Raw genomic sequence first — 22580 nt, forward strand, 5'->3', positions numbered from 1 at the left:
TTTTCTATAGAAACTAGATTTGTTTGGCTTTGAAAAAAAATGTCACTATGGTATTTGTTCAGTGTTGCGGTAAGGACTCAAATGTGTGGGACATGCACATTTAGATGAAAAAATCATATAAATAAGCAGTAAACTAAAATAATTATTTTAATATGGTGTAAAGTAATGTGTTTATTAAACAATTGCATTTGAAATAATGTCATATTTTAATTTAATTAACCTCATTTTACGTATCTCAACATTGAGAACAGGTGTGGGACATGAACAAAAGTGGTGTTTTTGGACCCATAATGCTTCATAAATTGCATTAAATCACATTTTTTTGTGATCATTCTTTAAGCCATGGTGTATAATAACACTGTGTTTACATTGATCAAGCATCATATGACAAATTTTAACATAAATCCCAAATTTCACTGCTGGGACATAAAAATGCCCGTAGTTGCAGAAACACCCAAATATAAACAATACAGTGAGTAATAATTGTATCCATAATCCAACACACAGATTGAATAAAGTAACTGATATAGTGATTATGAAATAATATGACCAAATATTCGCACGTAGGCTACTAACACCATGTACCTGTATATCACCTATTATAAAAGACATTGGTTGATGTTACTTATCTCTACGGAGTTCAACAATCTTGAATGTAAAATATGTTCTTCCGGTGTACTAGGTCAGAGTTCATGACTTGAATGTAGCACGCGATTGGCTGACGGTGACTGATATGAAAGCTCATTGGACACTCGAGCACACGCCTTTGTCCAGCGAGCGAGAGAACACAACAGACGACAAGGTCAGAAATGTATCCCAAAATGTGTAAAAATGTGTGCTGTGAAATATAAATACGCGCTTCTAAAACATCAAATAGTAGCGGACATCCATTTGGTTTCTTAAACTAATGCCAATCATTAAAGCTAGGTTATTTAGCTGACTTCTTCCAAGGTTAGCTTATGTGCTTAGCAGTGCGACAATAGCTTACATATGAACAAAAACTTACGTACGCTTGGTCTTTTTGCTCCCCATTGAAAATGTTACATCGGTACATTATTATTATTTCAGCCCACAACGATGCTTAAGTAGCTACCGTTTTCGCCATCACTTAAGTGAAGATACCACACGCCGTTAACATGCCCAAAGCTGAATTATTTGCTTTCAGTATAGATAGATAGATAGATTTATTGTCATATGCACCGTTACAGCACAATGAAATTTGCCTTTTCAGTGACTGACTGACTGATTGAATAGTGCTGAGATGCAGTGTCAACTTACATCAGGTCTAAACATCATTCAGCTCTTGAGCATGACATAACAGTTGGTCAAAGACACAGTATGTTATGTTGTCGTCATCCACCTTAACAAAGTCTTCTCAGTGACAAGGAACTGGTCCTATCTTAAGCCAGGCATCATTAACATGCCAGCTTTTTTGTAAGGTTTTGTTGCATATCTACAAAAGATTGTTTGGTTTGCAGCATTAGTGTTTAGTCCATCATGTCTAACTGTACTAACATGCAACCATCGCCACCAGTATGTTGACCCTCTTCCTCTGTGTTCCTCAGGTGACCCATGTGCGTCTGATTGAGACACAACAGTGAGCATGCTGACGGCACAGAGGGCATGTGCAGCCTTGGCTGCCCGGCGCCTGCTTGGAGCTTCCGTCTCCTCAGCACACACACACCGCTCTCTGATCCACACTTCCATTCCATCTCGGGACCAGACCGAACTGCACTCGGAATGGGCCAGCCTGGCTAAGAAACAGCTGAAGGGCAAGAACCCCGAAAATCTCATCTGGCACACGCCAGAGGGAATCGACATCAAGCCTGTGTACACCAACGCAGACTCGGCTGGCAGGGCAGATGAATTGCCTGGAGTGTTTCCCTACACTAGGGGGCCCTATCCCACCATGTACACCAACAGACCTTGGACTATCCGGCAGTATGCTGGCTTTAGCACTGTGGAAGAGAGCAACAAGTTCTACAGAGATAACATAAAAGGTAGATTTGGCTTTAACTTTGACCTGAAACAATATCCTTTCTTAAAGCAAAATTAGTATGATGCACTTGGGGAGCCGTCACTCCCACAATTTTTGGCACCACTTCATATCTATTGTGCAATAATATAAGTAAGTCATTTTATTTAAATAACCCCTTTCAAGAGCACGGAGGCACAAAGTGCTTCACACACGGAAAAGCATCAAACATAGATAGACAGTAGACACAACATTAAGTGCAAAGGATGAAAACTAACGTATTGCCTTCTAAGACATAAAACACAATACAAGGCTTAATCATACAATGACGAGATAAAACACAGTAAACAGAGTTATATTTCACAATTTTTTATTATGTTATAGGCTACACTACAAAATACAGGTTATATACAAACTTTAGTTCAACTGTATTTGTATACATGAGTAGGCTATGTGCCAACACTGCATTTAAAATCTTAACCTTTCCTAATCATCTCTCATATTTGTTATACTTTTCCAGACGTCTGTTGACGTGTTCTGTAAAATTCTCTTCAGGCTGCAATCTACGACTCCCTGTCCATTTTTGTTTCTCACTCTCTCTAACTAGGCCCTATTAATCTCACCCTCCCTTTTCGCTCTTTCAATTCAGCTGGGCAACAGGGTCTCTCCGTGGCTTTTGACCTCCCGACGCACCGCGGTTACGACTCGGACAACCCCCGCGTCCATGGAGACGTTGGCATGGCGGGAGTCGCCATAGACACAGTTGAAGACGTGAAGATGCTCTTCGATGGAATCCCGTTGGAGAAGATGTCCGTCTCCATGACGATGAACGGAGCCGTTATTCCTGTGCTGGCCATGTTCATTGTGACTGGAGAGGAGCAGGGCGTGCCAATTGCCAAACTCACTGGCACCATTCAGAATGATATTTTAAAAGAGTTTATGGTACGCAACACGTACATTTTCCCCCCGGAACCTTCCATGCACGCCATTGCTGACATCTTCGCTTATACTTCCAAGGTATGTACTACTGTAGTGTTACTTAGGGTGGGAGACTGCAGCCAAAAACATTGGTCAATTTTGAGATTTTTGGCTATTTTGCTTCCATAACATGTCTTCTGTCATACTTATTAATATAAGTAAAACGTCCTAAATGTACATTTAGGTCTTTCTTATGGAAGTAAATGAGTGTCATCGGATTTTGAAAATAAAAAGCCATTGAATTTTAAAGCTGCAGTTGATCATTTCAGCCGTTGGGATCCCAACGGCTGTTTTCCCAACGCTCTACCTGCTGTAGCTCCTCCCTCTGAACGACAGCTACGCGCGTTCATGTGAATTCAGTTACATTGACAGGAGACAAACACCATGTCCGATTCCGAGGTGATTAAACATTAGTAATGATAACTACATACGTACATATTGCGCATACATTTTAATCACAGACATACCATGTATGTTAGCTTAAAATCATTGTAAGTGTGCTGATAGGCCTAACAAAAGTAGCTGTAACAGCTAGGCAAGATAGCGAACTAATTGTAACAGAGCGGAGAGGTGTGTGTGTATCTCCTACTATCTATGCTCCTGCTCTGACCGCAGCTGGGAGGGGCTGCTCGGGCAGTGTTGCCAACTTAGCGATTTTGTCGCTATATTTAGCTACTTTTCAGCCCCCCTGGCGACTTTTTTTTCAAAACAGCGACAAGCGACAAATCTAGCTTTTTTTGTGGTGTAATTGGTGACTTTTTCGCCGAAGCAAATATCACTTTTAACACTTCTCAACGAGCAGCGGGAGCCTCCTGGCCCGTCCCCCGTCACAGAGCACTGACAGACGGCCCGGTCCTCGTGCAGCAGCCCCTCCCAGCTGCGGTCAGAGCAGGAGATACACCTCTTAGCTCGGGGCTGCTGCGCAAGGAGCGGGCTGCGTGTCAGTGCTCCCACTGCTCGTTGAGAAGAGATGATACTTGCTTTGGCGAAAAAAGTCACCAATAACACAAGAAAAAAAAGCTAGATTTGTCGCTTGTCGCTGTTTTGAAAAAAAAAAGTCGCCAGGGGGGCTGAAAAGTCACTAAATATAGCGACAAAATCGCTTTGAGTTGGCAACACTGATCACAGGACGAGGGCTATATGGGGCCAGCGGCAGGCAGAGGAAGGGGACGAGGTCGCGGTCGGAGAGGTCTTGATGTGATAGGGCAAGAAGACATGGCCGGTGTACTTTTTTTCAAGCTCTCTCCGTCTCCCTTTCAGCAGTTAACTTTTCAACATTCGTCTTTCCTCGTTTTTTTGCTGTCTTAGCGGTGTTAGTTGTTAGTATCCTGGGAATGGTAAATTGAGGGTTCGTTTGTGAAGACATTGCTACTCGCTGTCCGCCGTAGTAGCCTTGTACCAAACAGTAGGCTAGTGTCAGACTGCTAGGGTCGTGAACGCTCACGCAACTGACGCATCAACGTCGTTGCCAAGGTCCCACAGCCAATAAGAACGGAGAATCTGACCTCGCTCTGATTGGTCAAAATTAACATGAGCGGTGGCAATTTTGGGGGGCAGCACACCGAGGCAGGGGGGAGCAAAGTGATAAAAAAATATTTTCAGACCACTTCACCTACATATAGCTGAATGGCTATTATGACAGTTTTGCCAAATATTACAGTAAAAAAACTCTCAACTGCAGCTTTAAGCACTGAATATTTATGCATTGAAATAATGTATCTGATTTTTTTGCCGCATTGAAATAATGTATCTGAATTTTTTGCCTCTGAATTTAACTCATAACATTTTAAACAACAAATTTTCACCTTTATTTTACAATGTTCTCAGATTCAAAATCAAATATTCAACGTTAAAAAATTCAACGTGCCAAATTCAACTGCAAAATCCCATGTATGAAATTCAGAGTAAAACTTTGGGGACCCAAGGAAGAGCAATCGATCATAGATGCTCGATCGCGTTCAAACAAAGAGAGCCAGTGGGAATATTAGCTTGTTGCCTTGGATACCCCTGACTGATGCAGGAAGGCAAATCAGGTTTTAGCCATGTCAAACGGCAACGCAAGTAAAGATGGTGCTTGGGTGAGTACAAACATGTTTCTATATAGGGAAGAATATAATGGCTAGCATATCTAGCGATCTAGCATCTATGATCGATTGCTCTTCCTTGGTTGCCCAAAGTTTTACTCTGAATTTCATACATGGGATTTTGCAGTTGAATTTGGCACGTTGAATTTTTTAACGTTGAATATTTGATTTTGAATTTTAAAACATTGTAAAATAAAGGTGAAAATTAGTTGTTTAAAATTTAATGAGTTAAATTCAGAGGCAAAAAATTCAGATACATTATTTCAATGCGGCAAAAAATTCAGATACGTTATTTCAATGCATAAATATTCAGTGCTTAAAATTCAATGGCTTTTTATTTTCAAAATCCGATGACACTCATTTACTTCCATACTTTCTTTTACAAAACCATTTCTGTTTGTGTCTGTATATTTCTCCTATACAACCATCTTTAATCATCCATGTTCTCAAAGTTATTTTTTTTTTTCAATGCTCTTTGCCAAAAATCACAACTTCTAAAGCACTTAGATCAACTACACTTTCCATGATCCATAAAAAAGGTTATTAAAAAAGGATTTTTTCACATGTTATTAACCGTCTAATTGATGAGATATTTTGTTCTTAAAAACATGCCAAAAATGCATTTTTTACTATCTGTACTAGTATTTTTTCATTTATAAAATTTAAAAAGCCAGTATCCAAAATTTGGTCGGTAAAAACTTTGGGCACAAATGTGTCGTAAAAATGAAATGAAGACTTTAACTCTGGCTTTATCCAACATCTAGATTTTTGTTTCTTAAAGAGATGCATATGTAGAAAAAATAAGATATTTACAAATGTGCATATTTATTCAAAACAAATCTTTAAAAAATATAATACAAAATATAACTTAATGTAATCAACTGGCAATGTTTCATGATGAAACATATAAGTTAAACATTTAACTCTGTTTACCTGAAGTGTCTCGCCTTAAGTATATAAGTTATCAGCTTGTACTGTGTTTACTTGATGTCATTGTTAAAGGTAATGCAATATGCAATATATTGTGAATTTCACTGATTGTATTAAACCCTCCATGTCACCAGCACATGCCAAAGTTCAACTCCATATCCATCAGTGGCTACCATCTTCAGGAAGCTGGCGCTGATGCCATCCTGGAAGTAGCCTACACCATCGCTAATGGCCTGGAGTACTGCCGCACTGGTCTGACAGCAGGTTTAACCATCGACGAATTTGCCCCAAGGTACAATATATAAGGAGCTTAATAATTGCTGTGGAGGCCAGTTTAGATTTACACCTGTTTTTTTCCCCTGCGACTAAGGCCAGATAATGTATTTTTAATGTGATTCACTAATGCATTTCCCGCAAAAATAAACACATTGATGTCAATGCCACCTGCTGTATCACCGTTATCCCTGAAAAAGTATCATGGGGTTTAGCATCCGGCCAGCAGGGGGAGCAAGTGGAGAGGACAGTGGATTGTTGTGGTGGCTATCAACAGCCAGACGCTATAAATTACTGCTAGGGGTGGGAATCTCTTGGCACCTCACGATTCGATTCCGATTCAGAGGTCAACTATTCGATTCAAAATCGATTTTCAATGCATCTTGATGCAAATGTGTTTTCATGTACATACCCATGTGTGATTTTCAAAAATATATTTACAGTGGCTTGCAAACGTATTCATACCCCTTGAAATGTTCTACATTTTGTCACGTTACAACCACTTGCGTACATTTATTTTATTGGGATAATTATTATTATTTATTAAGTGTTAAAAATATGTCTAAAGTGACATGACACATTTTTAAACTCAGACATTAAGCATTTTATGTAACTATACCCAACCCTCTGGAACTCCCTCCCTCCAAACATCAGCATCTCGTACTAAATAAACTCATTCAAAAGTCAACTCAAAACTCACCTCTTTAAGAAAGCATAATTACACCTGACTCCACTCCAAACCTTATCTTTAATTTGTCTGTATTTTGTTCTATTTTTCTATAAGTATGATTCTCTATACGTTTGATGTAAAGTGTCTTTGAATGACCTCTAATAAAGCACTATATAAATTCTATATAATAACTATAGTAATATCAACTACTATTAACAGCAAGAGATGACCAATGACTATGCTATTGGTGTCAGGGGGAACTGTCTAGTGTGAATTAATCCAATATATTACAACTAGGGCTGTCAAATTAACGCGTTCATTTCGAATTTAATTTAATCACAGAAAAATGAACGCGATTAAAAAAATTAACGCAGATTAATCGCATTTCTATAATGCCCTTTGACCCGTTGCAAAAGTGGTGCGCAGCTGCACCCTGTAGCTTGCTTCCACGGTCCGCACGGGTAAAAGGGAGAAAAGTAAAGAGAGAAGGGGCCAAGGGCTCTATCACAATAGGTTCAAAACAGTATCTCTCAATCTTCCTCCGTGTGTCTAAATTTTGTTTGCTAGCTGTCTCGTCTCCGCATAAACAGAGACAGAGATCAAGCCGGTGCAGGTCATGGGTTTGCTGCTCTCGGCCCTTTTGTCGCCACTTTTGTAAACAACTCGCACATGTGTGGTGTGCATGCGCAATGGCGCAGGAAGTACTAGTATTTACGAATCGAATTAAAAATAAATAATAATGTTGAAATTCCGATTATTAACTTATCTGAATCGATTCGGAATCATTCGAGAGAGAATCGTGATGCATTGGAGAATCGATTATTTTTCCAACCCCTAATTACTGCCGATATTCATTAAGGTGGTAATGCCTTGAGCCGAAGCTGTGACGAAGTTCCTTTTGTAATATTAGTGAGCTGCCTCCTGATAAGATGTGTGGATTAAAACATGTAGGACAACATGTTGCATGAAGCTGTGGTTGCTTGATTTTGTAAAATGTTTTTATTAAGGTTCATACTTTTAGCACGTATGACATCACATCTCATAACGACATCACAACATGTAGGATTTTGCCCCGAAGCTGAACTCAAGTCCTGCCAGATATGCCTTCACACATACACCTCTGAAAGCACATGGTGTCTGTGGTAGGGGTGTGAACGTTTACTAAAATTTCTAAACAGTTACACGGCTGCACATTTTTCGTGTACACGTTTGATATGGGGGGGGGGGCTCGACGCCATTATTTTTTTTTGCCGATGCTGTTGGAGTGACAGTGTGCAGTGAGAAAGTCAGGCAGACAGATAGACAGAGGCAGAGAGGCCTTTATTTCATAATTTTGCTTTTTGACTTCAAAGTGATCATAACTGCCTAGCGATCATCTGTTATTAGACTGACTCCCGCTGTCGGGCCGTTGGTGGCTCGTGAGCAGACCAGCTGATCGAATCAGCTGTTTGAGACGGAGATGAAAAGGAAAGTGAAACATAAGGTGGGACAGTTAAATAGTTCAATGGATAAATATTTTAACCAAACACAATAATGTATTGTGTTATCTGCTTAGTAGCTTACAGTAGCCCACATCGCCCACCACTCCTTAAAAAAATTATAATTTTCCAAAAAGAAAAAAAACGGTTTTTCGTTTTTCCTAAATGGATATGATTTACCAAACGGTTACACATGTACACCCCTAGTCTGTGGCTCTAATTTAAAAGCGACCACATGCTCTTTACACTATATTTTTGTCTCGCAAATTGATTTTTGTTTTTCAGTTAATGATGAGCGACCAATCACCCTAAAGACGACCCTTGTTCGAGATCAGAAACTTGTGCTCGCAAGTCAATAACAACTCAATTCACTGTTTTCACTCGGCCGCAGAATTAATTGGTTAATTTATTGACGTCTTACCTCTTTGACCTGTAATTTATAACTAAATGTGACAGCCACAGTTAACTGGAAAACGAACATCATTAGTTATTAAACCAGCAGACGGGACTCAATGAATTCTTGTTGCGGTAAAGCCAGATGGAAAGGCCGGTAATCAAATCAAGCAGTTCCTATTGTTATTAATACGGCTGCATGTCCCACTTCACCAACCCTGCCTCCTGTCCAATTCTTGCCCGTTGAATTGCACTTCTATTGTCTCCACTTGACGTGTATTCAGCTGTTGACCTTTGACCACATTTCCATTACTGAGATAATAGCAGAGGAACAGCCTGATGGCCCAGTCTAGCTTGACCATGTTCCACATAATGGCCTCACAGACAGACACTCTGAATCGACATTGACATTTCACTCAATTCTGACAAATCGAGGGTTTTAGCCCTTAAACTATTATCTCGTAAATGGGTTGCCTTTTTTTTTTTTTTTTACAAGACTTGTGACCACCTTTGGGTAGAAAGAACCTAACATAATGTTGCTGTGGTGACTCTGACGTGCTCTTTACCCGTTTTATTTTACACAACGGTCGTTGTGCTTTCAATGAACTTTCATATCGCGTACAGGGCTGAAGTAGGAAGGTTGCTTAATTTCTTTACAAGCGAAAGCTTTATTTACAATGTCAGTCGTCCTCCCCGATATGAACCTAGAAGGACACTTTGCTGTTGATAAATGGTCTCTCTGGTGGACAATCTGTCATGGCGACTAGGTAGACTCCTATTTGACTTTGTAAATTCTTAGTCAGGGACACCGCTAGTATAAATAGGATGCACAGCTGCTATAATGGTCCAGTAAAAAGTGTCGGTGCAGGGAAGTCATTAATAATGTCCATTGCAGATCCTGCATTTCATTTTGGTAGGGAAAGTGTGTGTGTGTGTGTGTGTGTGTGTGTGTGTGTGTGTGTGTGTGTGTGTGTGTGTGTGTGTGTGTGTGTGTGTGTGTGTGTGTGTGTGTGTGTGTGTGTGTGTGTGTGTGTGTGTGTGTGTGTGTGTGTGTGTGTGTGTGTGTGTGTGTGTGTGTGTGTGTGTGTGTGTGTGTGTGTTGGGGTGTTGCTTATGTGATGGATGGCAGCAGGGTTGTTAGAAGTCTGACAGCTGTGGGTGGGAAACTGTTGCAGAAGCTGTCAGAGCTGATCCTGATGCTGTGTCCTCTCAGTTGCAAAGTTGCTGTTGAGAGATCCCGTGAGGTTTTACATCAAGAAATGAAATGATGGGAGTGATTGTGCCTGATATTCTACTGTACGGTCTGTGGCCTCTCTTGACATTACAGAAAAGACCCAATCTCTTTAATGGGAGGTTTTGAGGCCCTGCAGGGAAAGCTGGCAGATTAACCTTTCTCTATTTGGCCTCTACTATAGTCCACCTATTATTGTGTCACCTTATTTTCTTCTTGAGGCGTGGGCTTTTGTCCGGGTGGCAGTTCATTTAAAACTCTAGCACTGGACATGTCTGCCTTAGAGGCAATTTGTAGCTATTGTCTAGTCCTAGAAGTCTGTGTTTGAATGTGGTTGTAAGGATACTGTTATTGGCCATAGACTGTGTATAACAGTGGTTCTCAATTATTTGGTGTCATGCCCCCCCTAGGGGACAGAAATGTTTGAGAACCTGCTAATATTTATTTATTTATCTGTACAAAACCACTGTATGAGTTTCTGGCACGAGCATTCTGCATACAATCACCTTATTATCAAATTAGATGAGATAACTTCTGCAGCAACTTAAAGAAAATTCGAAGTTCAGTTTATTAGCTCAATTTGTAACATTTAAACAAGACTACTCAGTCAGTGTGAATATCAGGACATAGAAACAAGAGCAAATGATTAACTGAGGTTTGCATTTCATTCAAAGCATTTTTAAACTGTAAACATAGTTAAGGTGGTGTTTTTTGAATTATTATAGGCCAATATGCCTTCTGTGATGCGATAACCTATAATTCATTAATGTTATTATTAGTCTACTTGCTTGATTTATTTTTAAATAGCATACAGAGACACATGTGGACATTTATTTACTGCAAATCGCGGCCTTTCGTGCGGTTATGACCATACACAAGCACACATCGTGCTTGCTAGCAAAAAATATTTTTAATTTTTATTTGTCAGTTGAAAATCAAGGCCATCCACGCCCCCCCTTTTATACACTGGTGTATAGAATAGGTATTGGAATAAACAGGAATAGATCATTTTTGGACCCTCTAAATGTGGTGGTTCTGTCTCATATTTTGTTGAAGCTCCGTATATACCGTGTGCAATATTGCAATTTTTATGCAGAATTGCCAATGGCTAATCAAGTGTAAATATATTTCTTGGTGTGACCTTTTTGTCTCAGGTTGTCCTTCTTCTGGGGTATTGGGATGAATTTCTACATGGAAATCGCCAAGCTGAGGGCAGCCAGGAGGTTATGGGCCACGCTCATTAAAGAGAACTTTGAGCCAAAGAATGAAAAGTCTCTCCTCCTGCGCACACACTGTCAGACTTCAGGCTGGTCTCTCACAGAACAAGTAATTATAAGCTGTATTTCAAAATGTATGGAGATAAATCAACCAAATGTATGCCCTCAGCGATTCTGCAGAACACTAGTCGTCAAAATCACTTTTGGTTAAAATCAGTGAATATCTCCTCACAATTCGCTACCTGTACGTACCTGTGGGTGCACAAAGCCTAGGTGGGAAATATTCACTGATTTTGACACAAAGTGATTTTATACAAGAAGTCTCCAGAATTACTGTCTCCACCTTTTTTAAAGGGTTGGATTCAAGTCATTCTGAGAGTTGAGTAAGAATTTTCAACATTTCTGAATCAAATGTGTGTTTTTCCCCAAACGTGTCATATCCACGTAATAGTAAGGAGAGCTTTCCCCCCTGCCATCCCTTCCCCCATTCAGGATCCGTACAACAATGTGGTGCGTACAGTGATTGAAGCCATGGCGGCCGTGTTCGGGGGGACACAGTCGCTGCACACCAACTCCTTCGACGAGGCTCTGGGCTTGCCCACGGTGAAGAGCGCCCGCATCGCCCGCAACACCCAGATCATCATCCAAGAAGAGTCGGGTATCCCCAAAGTGGCCGACCCCTGGGGGGGCTCGCACATGATGGAGGCTCTCACGGATGACGTCTACAACACCGCTCTGAAGGTTTGTACATAGTGGGCAAATGGGCAAACAGTCCCTGGCTTCTCGACCAATGTAAATCACAGTAGTGTTTTGATTAATAAAGGTGGAGTCAGCTATTTCCTGGGAACGCTTGATGTCAAAATAGAGTCTTGTCAAAATCAGTGAATTTTGACTACAAGCGTTCCTGGAATTTTTTTCACAGGTAATATAACTATGACATGGTTTTTGTTGTTAATGTGAACTTTTAGGCAAAGGTCACTACACCCAAGTGAAATGTCTCCATCAACATTGAGTCACTCTTTTCCAAACTGTGCATTTTTCTTCATATAGTTCATTAACGAAATTGAAGAGGTGGGAGGCATGGCAAGAGCTGTGGCTGAGGGCATCCCAAAACTTCGCATTGAGGAATGTGCTGCCCGAAGACAGGCCCGAATTGACTCAGGTACTGTGTAAATGTATAACCGCTCTTTGAGCTTTCTGAGGCAGTGCCCTTTATCACAGTACTGCAGCAAATAATTGTCAATATATACTGTATATATATATATATATATATATATATATATATATATATATATATATATATATATATACTCCCTTACAAGGCTGTTCACGACTGTGTGTTTGGAGGGTTAACTGTGCCACTCTGACAAAAAACTTAAGTTGTATCTTTCTATCCTGCTTCTTTATGTACCTTTTTTCTTGTTCTCCGGTCGTCTTTCAGGCTCAGAGGTCATTGTCGGTGTAAACAAGTACCGTCTGGAGACAGAGGAGACTGTGGAGGTGTTGGCTATAGATAACACTGCTGTACGTGAGAAACAGATTAACAAGCTGAAAAAGGTTAGTGAGTTGATTTCATTTTATTTCTTAGTTTTAACCACTCTGGAAAGTTTCTCCTTACTTCTTACATCAAGGTGTCTGAACCAAGCGACCAAGTTAATAGAGACATCTCGAGCATCCAACGTTGCATCCTCCAACTCTTGTGTCTTTTTCCCCCCTTGATATGCTTGTAATACAATGTGAAGTGACAGTGAAGGCCGCTATCAAGTAATACTGTATTTAAACTGACAGGCGAGTGTCCCTGCGGCATTCGTCGGAAGGTCACCTGGCATTGAAATGTCCCCAGATGTAGGGAGTAGCTGTCAAAACAGGTAGAAAGGAAGAAATGCCACCCCGCCTTTTTCCGGGGATCGGTCGCTCTCTCCGCCTTAGGGCGTATGCGCGATGCAAGGAAGGAGGTCCAAAATATGTGCAAATGCAGACAAGTTGTCTTATTTTCTGTCAGAATAAAGAGTGTTCGTACTTTAGGACATTGCTGCTCCATGTGTTAAACAGAAAATACAAACGTTTGAAAGTCATGTAGGTTGTTGTCACAACTTGGTACTTCCCCATGAAAAAACTTTTTCCTCAAGTGGTTGGAAGCAGTCCTGTGAAATAATTGGTATGTCATTACGGCACCAAATGGTTTCTCTGTAATGTGTTACAGAGTGCTTGCACATTGTTCCCTTCTGACCATTTGACACATGCATAAACATTGTACATATAGGCGCTTCTATCAATTGTGTAAATGTTGTCAGCTGTGCAGAATTTTTTTTTTTAAATGTCATTTTGTCTCCATTTTCTCTTTTTCTGTTACAGGTGAGGGAGAGTCGCGACACCGAGGCAGCGAACAGGTGCCTGGCAGCCATTGAAGAGTGTTCCCGAACCAGGGAGGGCAACCTTTTAGGCCTGGCTGTGGAGGCAGCACGAGCCCGGTCAGAACTATTTGTCATCTTGACCCTCTGTCATGTGCCTATGATTGTCCTGATGTCTCTCTAGCTTTACTTTCATTGTTCATTATGCTCTGATAAGCTCTCACCAAGACATTCCTGTGGGAAAGGGGAACTCTGGATTTTTTTTTTTACATAGGTGCATATACATATCATAACTGGTGTACAATAATGTCTCTTTTGTAAGACCCCACTGATGCTTGACACAGTGAAAATGTGTGATCTTGCTTTGCACGCACACACCATATACTTAGTTACACAACATGAACTAGTAGGGCTGTGGTGTTTTTCTTAATGGCTTTTTTTGTTCAACATTAAGCTATTGGCCCATACAAATGGGTAAAAAGATCTGAACAGTGTAGTGTGAGCAGTCAAAGAGCTAACATGTTAAGAGGCACTGACACTTCATGTCCGGGTTACTAATCAAAGAAGAAAACTTCCATTCCACTTTCCGTTACCTATAAGCAATTCAATAGCCCATTAAATGTTATTAACATTAGACCTTATAACCATTTTAATATAATATGCTTCAAGTACAAATTAATTTCAAATTACCCCGAAGCGACTTGATCATTGCTATTTTCTTACTCGTCACATCATCGGCAATATTGTGTGAAGTGAAGTATAACTCCCTGCCATGTGACTGACACTAATAAAGCCCTACCATTAAGTATACAGGTAATCAAGCATACTGCAATTAAAATGTTCAATCCTACAATTGAGTAATTTAAATGGGAATGTCTTAATTATGATATGAAACGAAATTACATTAGTTTTCATCAAACAATGCAAACATATTGAGGGAGATGCTTTATGCCTTTTTGTTCCTTTTTTCCTTCTTCTTTCTAGATGCTCCGTCGGTGAAATAACTGATGCCATGAAGAAAGTGTTTGGCGAACACAAGGCCAGCACCAGGATGGTAAGCGGTGCATACCGCAGCGAGTTCGGGGAGCATGAAGAGATCACCCGGACTAACAATAGGTAGAGAAAAAACACAATTAGCATCTTTCACATGTATTATGAACGGGTTGAGTTACATGAGGTTTTACTACCTTTTTTGAAATTATTTTTTCTTTATCTCAGAGTTGTAGAATTCAACAAACTTGAGGGCAGGAACCCTCGACTGTTGGTGGCCAAAATGGGGCAGGATGGGCATGACAGGGGTGCCAAAGTCATCGCCACAGGGTTTGCTGACCTGGGCTTTGATGTGGACATCGGACCACTATTTCAGGTTAGTGTCTAACATGCATTTAAGCAATTAGTATAGGTATTGTCACGTTTGAAAATATAAATTCTTAGTTTACTGTTTACTTGAGAGGTGTTCCCAAGTCATTTGGAGTCTTCTGTACCGCCTGATTCACACTACAGGCGTTGCATCAGGCTGGCGGAGCGAGGCATGCTTCTCTTTAATTAGGTTCCCATGTTAACATGTGAGATCGTTTACACATCTCACCTGGCAGTGCGTCCCTGAAGTCAACGCCGAGCGACTCTGTAGCTATGTCCCATTACAGAGACCACGCACTTGGTAGGACGCAGTCTCGCGGTCTATGAAGGCTATAGCCTATGAAGGCCGATTTTAAGGCCGATTCCAAGGCCAACGAGCCTTGTTAAATGAGACAGTCTCCACAGGTCTCCGTTTACGAGCATTTCCGGTTTACGTAACAAGCCGTTACCTTGCGTGACGACTCGCCGCTCCTGTGCTGCCTAGCAACCCTGATTGCTGCCAACGGAGACAGCCCTGTCAATGGAGGAAAAAAGAAAAAGAAGTTGCCTACCAGACGAAAAGAAAAAAAAGTACAAGAAAAAAAGAAAGGAAGATAAAAGTTAAGAAGATGGAGCAACACGTTGCTGTTTTGTTATTTTTTATTTTATCTTATGCAATCTCTGAAAAAAACGCAATGAATCTTGGGATATGTTGGGCCACGAAGGATACATCTGATGCAGCCTTCAAAACCGTGAAACGAAGGCTGCATTTCTCGGCCGCATATGAGGAGCCTTGCAAATGGGACAGCCTTTGCGCGCCGCTATGACGCAATCGGTCTTCAAATGCAGCCTACGTAGGCTGCAACCCCTGAATCAAGACACAGCCAGGGAGTGTGTCGGCTCGAGCTCAGGAGGCCCACGCATGTTTTTGCTGCGAGCCGCTTGCGCTTGGCAGAAAGTTAAAATGATACGTTTGACATTATACAAGCCACTGAACTTGGCAAAGACATTGATATTTTTTTACCATATGAAACCCATATAATCTGATGCTTTACTTTATTTATTTAGAGGCCCTAGGTGCATTTTATGTATTACTTTTAACCCTGTTAAATTAGGGCTGTAGTTTTCTGTTTCTCTCTCTCACTGGTACACACACACGCACACAGTCATGCTGAAATTCTTATTATTTTTAAACGTGACAGCATTGCCATCAACAACTCCTCTCTCGTTTTCATGTTGTTTTAAATATCCACAGCTAATGCAAGATCAATGGAGATAGGACTGACAGTTCCATTGCTGCGGCACAAATGAAGCATGCAATGTAAACTCAAGCGTGCGAGAGGCAGCAGTGCACATATAGTGTGAACAAGGCGCTCACCTTGTTCTTTAATGTTAGATCTTGAGATCCCCCCCTCACTTTTTGAACAAACTGATTGCTTAGAAGGTTGGTATATTATTATCTTTGATATTGAATAAAGGCCACACCTTCAAACCTTCAAAAATGCTGAATTGTTCAATCTCATACAACAATAACAGAGTAAGGTATACTGGGAGAGCGCTGTTTTCATTTTATATGCAAACATGTTGCAAGTGATCAAATGTTCTGAATCTTTCACGTATTTAAATAGCCAGTGCTTTCCGAACATGCTTTATGCGTCAAAGGCCGTTTATGAATACATTGCTGGTGTTATATACATTATTCATCAAGCAGGATTAAGTACAGTAGCTTGATGATGATTGATGGTAGGTTGATGGTATTTTAAATGGAGCAGAAATGCAAAAAGTGCTGGGTAAAAAAAAATAAAATAAAAACGAGATAAGAAAAACAATGTCTAGTACCTCTACTTAAGTTGTTTGGCTGTCTTGTTGTTGTGTTGGTAAACCTCACTCAATGTCTTCTTTGGGTTGCACAGACTCCACTTGAGGTTGCCCAGCAGGCGGTGGACGCAGACGTGCACTGCGTCGGGGTCAGCACGCTAGCCGCCGGACACAAGACCCTGGTCCCTGAACTCATCAAGGAGCTACGGAAGCTCAACAGGCCCGATATCCTGGTCATCTGCGGAGGCGTCATCCCTCCACAGGTAAGTCAACCCTTTGACACTCATGATTATCAAATTTTACTTCCGGTGTGCACTGGATTGTGGGTCAGAATCGCCCAAATTGCATGCTGTTTTCAACACGAAAAAAAAATCTTGGCTGGATGTAGTAGACATCCGGGTGTTTTTATGCATTAAATCTGACCACAAGAATTGGGGCATCTTAAATATTTTTTCTACCATACTAAATAGCAGAAAGTTACCCTGCGTCCAAATCTTATACTCTTTCTTTTTTCTATTCTACATACTACATCAGACCATAAAAATAATCTAGTTAGGATGCAGTAGGCATACACGTGGGACATACGTTTACTTATTAATTTCATCATAACATTGCGCCTTAATCTTGCCTCTTGCTTTGATATCCGTAGCATCCCCGTTTGTTCTCATATGGAGGCTCCGTCACTGTGACGTCACTCCTGGTGCGCAGTGGATTGTGTTTCAGAATCGCCCAAATAGGATGCTGTTTTCAACACTTAAAATCTCGGCCGGATGTAGTAGACATGCGGGTATTTCTAACCATACTAAATCTGGCCAAAAGAATGGGGACATCCTAAATCTTTTTTCTACCATACTAACCTTTATTTATACAGGTAGATCCCATTGAGACCGAAGACTCTTTTTTTTTGCAAGGGAAAAGTATGACATTACCCAATACCCTAGTATGGGTATTGGAACGCAGCCATAGTGTCTCTTCAGTTTTCTCTTTCAATAGCAAACCCCTCAATGTCACAGTCCACAGCAATAGCACAAGCATTACATTTCTTTTCTTTTTTTGTTTTTACTGAATTTGATTTGTGCTTGCCTGAATTGGAAGTCCGTGCACTCGTAGTGAGTGTGTGCACATGCTGTCCCCGGATACTTTCTGCAATCAATCATGTGTGTAGCCCTTTCCAATTTAACTTTTGCTGTGGGCATCTTTATCTGTATTTGGCAGGATGGGGTTTAAGAAGGGCTTAAGTTTTTTTTTCTAGGTCAGTAAAAGCATCACATTTAGGTAAGGCATTTTTCTTCCAATAAATTAAACTGGATTTTAACTTCTCATAGAACTTGGACAAAGGCTGTGTGAGTTCCAGACATCATTAAACAATCTTCTAGTCTTCATGATGAAAATGCTATCCCGCTGTGCCTTTTAAAGCTGGGCCGTGTGATTCAATCTCAGAGGCCCAATTAAAAGTCACTGATGTTTAACAAGCTAAAAAGGCTCATATATGTGTGTGTATATAAATGTCAACGACTGACATACTATGTACTCTGACGGGGCTATCGCCCTCCGGCTTACCGTGCTGTGCCAAACTGTGCTGCTCAGTGGAAACGAGGCATATGTCATCATTCTGTCATGATAAGGATGCCCCTGATTTATATAATTATCCCTACAGGATTTCCTGTAATCCATTGCTGCTTTAAATGTTGAATTTTTTTAATTTATTTTTCATTTAACTTTTATTTATCCTCGAGAGACCAATTGAGGGGTGACCCTCATTTGCAATGACGTCGAGATCAAACAAATTCAAAGGAAAAACAACAATACATAAACAATATTCAAAGCAAATACATCAAATACACAACAACAGGTGAAGAGAAAAACAATTGAAACATTTACACAGTGGTGAAGAGTGGCAGCAATTAAAATTAAAACTGCAAGCAGTGATGACCGGGCCCTCGCACCTCCGTGCTGCTCGCCGTCCCGGCCGTCCTCGGCGCTCCGGGCGACCGCGTGAGAGAACGCGCCACGGTCTCCTCTTCTTCGGAGTGCGCGGCACAGTAATACCTGTCACCGGAAGCGTGGAAGTTGCCGCTACGCACTCGATGCGGATGTGAGGAAGTCCTCGGGCCTGGGCTCTTACCAGGCGGGTGAAGTTTGGAGCGCGTGGGACAGCGCATAGCGAAATTACAGCGACTTCCTGCTTCATGACGACGACGCCGAGAAACTACTAAGGCCATGGAGCCGATTGAACCGGCTTCCCGTGTTATCGTTGTCTCTAGACCTCCCTGAGCTGCTTTGAGGTTGATATGATCAAGTGTGTAGGACTTGAAGGTAAATAACTATCATGCAATATTTACTTTGCCCAGCAGTTGGCGCTCTCACTTTTTCTTAATATTATTGTGTGGGCTTACTCAGACCTTGGGTCTCATTAAGTATATCAAATGTTGAGAAGATCAGACTGAGTATAGTGGAGTTACAGCTACTTCCTGTTTACTGGCGAAGACGCCAAGCTACGGCGAAGGCGTTTTGACAGGTGGCACTCTCACTTTGTATGAATATTAGCGTGCAGGCATCCTCAGGCCTTGGGTCTCATTAACCATAAGACATTTGAGATGATCAGACAAAGTATAGTGAAGTTACAGCGACTTCCTGTTTAGTGAAAAAGACGCCAAGCTATGGCGAAGGCCTTTCAGCCAATGAAACTAGCTTCCATTTTTATCATGGTGGATGTCTGTAGACCTCCCTGAGCTGCTTTGAGGTTGATTTGATAAAAGTTTGACAGACATATAGCTAAATAACCAACATGCAATATTTACTTTGCCCAGCGGGTGGCGCTCTCACTTTATATGAATATTAGCGTGTGGGCATCCTCAGGCCTTGGGTCTCATTAACTATATACAATTTTGAGATGATCAGACGGAGAATAGTGAAGTTACAGCGACTTCCTGTTTAGTGGCGAAGACGCCAAGCTACGGCGAAGGCGTTTCAGCCAATGGAACCAGCTTCCAGTGCTATCATGGTGGCTGTCTCTAGTCCTCCCTGAGCTGCTTTGAGTTTGATTTGATCCAAGTTTGTAGGATGTGTAGGTAAATGCAGCAACATGCAGTATTTATATTGTCCAGCAGGTGGCAATCTCTTCCTACTTAATGTAATACTGTCATCTAGTGTGCAGCCCTTTCTTTATAGGTCCATGTAGAGAAAAGTTGAAAAAATGGCGAATATTTCAATTTAAAAGTCTTCCTGTTGATTTTGGGGCGGGGCTTCAAGAGGATTTTTTGTTTGTCCTGGGATTATACATTTCAGTATGAAATATTGTGCATCTAGGTGTAACACAGCATGAGTTATGATCAATGAAAGGGTTTTCATGAGGTCTGTTTTTGATGTTTTTTGGCGAATACTTCAAGATAAAAGTCTTCCTGTTGATTTTGGGGCGGGGCATCAAGAGGCTTTTATGTTTGTACTGGGATTGTACATTGCTGTATAAAATTGTGTGGTTGTAAGTACAACATAGCCTGAGTTATGATCAATCAAAGGGTTCATGACGTGCGTTTGTGATGTTTGTTGGCGAATCAGGCGCCAGTGCTGCAAGACGGTTATTCCGGAAAAATCGAGCTTTCGGGTATATCATCTTCCATGTCGGAGGACGTACCCTATCATGTTTTTTTTGCACAAAAAGTTGTTATGAGTCCACTTTGCTCTGCAATCCTGCAGAGTAATGTGGAGTTCTGACTTTTGCCGCCATGTTGGCGAATATCGGCTCCCAGCTCGTCATAGTTATTCGGAATCAAACAAAAAAATTATTGGTATATCTTCCATGTCTTATGAGTGTCCCTAGAGTTTTCGTTTTGCTAAATATGTTCCTGCTAGGAGATAAAAAATTTTGAACTTTTTGAGGATTTTCGAGTCAGAAATTCACATATTTCACTTTAAAAAAATTCCTGTTGATTTTGGGGCGGGGCTTCAAGAGGCTTTTTTGTGGAGCCTGCAAAGATACATTTGGGTTATTAATTTGGTGCAGCTAGGTATAACACAGCCTGAGTTATGATGAATTAAAGTTTCATGAGGTGCGTATTTACGCGAACTTTGACCCCCAATAGATCACTGGTACTATGGAATTGTAGAGATCTTTTCGCAATTTACCATCGGGCAAGCGTTTTGAGTATTTGAGAAGTGGTTCGACGTTCCTGGTGTAAAAACTCTGGGACCAGTTCGTCGAAATGCGAAATTATGGTTTGGGCAATTTTAGGCACTAAATCCAACATGGCCGACTTCCTGTTGATTTTGGCTAATGACATACAATTGCATTCATGTGTGCCTTGGGCCATTACATGTTGTCCTAAAATTTCAGGCTTCTAGCCCAATTTTTGAGCATGCATTTCCTGAAAAACAGTTTTTGGCCATAGGGGGCGCCGTTTTTGAGATCAAATCCTGAACCACTGATACATTGCAATTGTTTGCAGGTCTGATGGGTACGCAAAGTTTTTCAAGTTATGCATGACGGGAAGGGGGTGAAAAGTGCCAAAAACTCCGGAATAATAATAATAAGAATAAAAAGAATAAAAATCCTAGCGGTTTCAATAGGGCTTCGCACCGGTCGGTGCTCGGGCCCTAATTAAATGGGTGAAAGTACAATATAGCCTAATTAAAACAGTTACAGGTAGAGTTTGGCAGATTTGGCAGAATGAAGAGTGTGTCTCAACCCGTTTCATCCCTTTCCTTTTGGGGATACTCCGATCTAATTAACAACATAATCACCTAGAATCACATACGGTGCTCATCCTTCTCTCCATATATAATATATAATAAAAGCTGAATATCCTCATTCAATGCAGTCCATGTGTTCCATCTCTTTATTAATGCAGGACTATGAGTTCTTGTACCAGAGCGGTGTGTCCGCCATCTTCGGCCCAGGTACCAGGATCCCTCAAGCTGCAGTGGAGGTTATTGACAACATCGAGAAGAGCCTAGAGAGCATCCGACAGGCCATGTAAACTCTCAGAAAACTACAACTTTAAGAACTGTCTACTCGTGCAGTCACAAGTGTGTTTGATTGTTAGAATAAAATTAAAATATATATTATAATTCCACACTTGAGAACATAGAATGTGTTGCAGTCAAAGTGTTTAAAAGCCTGTTGCTGTGTCATGGTTGTATTAGCATTGCATTCTCTGTATGTCAAATTAGATTTCATTTTCAGTCCCACGCAAAAAAGATAATTTAACATTAAACACACATCATAACATTTAATAGGAAATAAGCTAGTTAAATCTTTCTGACCGGAATTTGTACAAAGATATATACCCACACTTAACAAAACAATAAAACACAACAATACACTGCATTTCTACAAATGATATGTTCAACCAATGTAATACATCATGGCTTGAGATGAGCAGGGAATCTAAGATAAAACATTACAGCACAGCATTAATAGAAACATAGGTTAACATGCTTTTATTTTTGAAACACTTAGCAAGGTGTGACTAGTTTCAGCCCGCTGGGTTTGAATATGCTGAAAATTCCCAAAACAAATATCTTATGATCCATGACCCTGCCTTTTATTTTCGTGGATATTACCAGCTTGAAAGTGGCCTTGTGTTATTTTGATATCTTGCTTCTTTTTATCATGTTTAATTAAACCAACTTCTGTTCAAGGATGAAAGCATGGAAAAGTGATTGCAATATATATAAAAAAATTGTATGGAAAAAATATTTTTCTACTTGTGATTCTAACTTAGTGCTCTTGGTTTTAAATAAAGTATGTGCACTTTGGAAATATGACTATTTACTGAATCGGAATATTTTGAGAGGATGATTTATTTGGAATTTTCTTTTTACAATGACTGATTGTGGTAATTG

At 40.7% G+C, this 22580-nt stretch overlaps 1 protein-coding gene across 1 annotated transcript; it reads left to right on the plus strand.

Moving 5' to 3' along the window:
• The first annotated feature begins 743 nt into the window (after positions 1 to 743).
• mmut (methylmalonyl CoA mutase) lies at positions 744 to 22491 on the plus strand. The gene is made up of 13 exons (XM_080048189.1): positions 744 to 802; positions 1566 to 2000; positions 2625 to 2992; positions 6102 to 6259; positions 11167 to 11338; positions 11722 to 11970; positions 12280 to 12391; positions 12671 to 12786; positions 13585 to 13700; positions 14565 to 14696; positions 14799 to 14946; positions 16832 to 16999; positions 21584 to 22491. Exons 2-13 carry the CDS (start codon positions 1604 to 1606, stop codon positions 21710 to 21712), a joined length of 2265 nt encoding a protein of 754 aa, XP_079904315.1. The 5' UTR covers positions 744 to 802; positions 1566 to 1603; the 3' UTR covers positions 21713 to 22491.
• Positions 22492 to 22580: the final 89 nt, after the last annotated feature.

This window comes from Ammodytes marinus (assembly GCF_949987685.1).
Source record: "Ammodytes marinus genome assembly, chromosome: 19".
Classification (NCBI taxonomy): domain Eukaryota; kingdom Metazoa; phylum Chordata; class Actinopteri; order Uranoscopiformes; family Ammodytidae; genus Ammodytes; species Ammodytes marinus.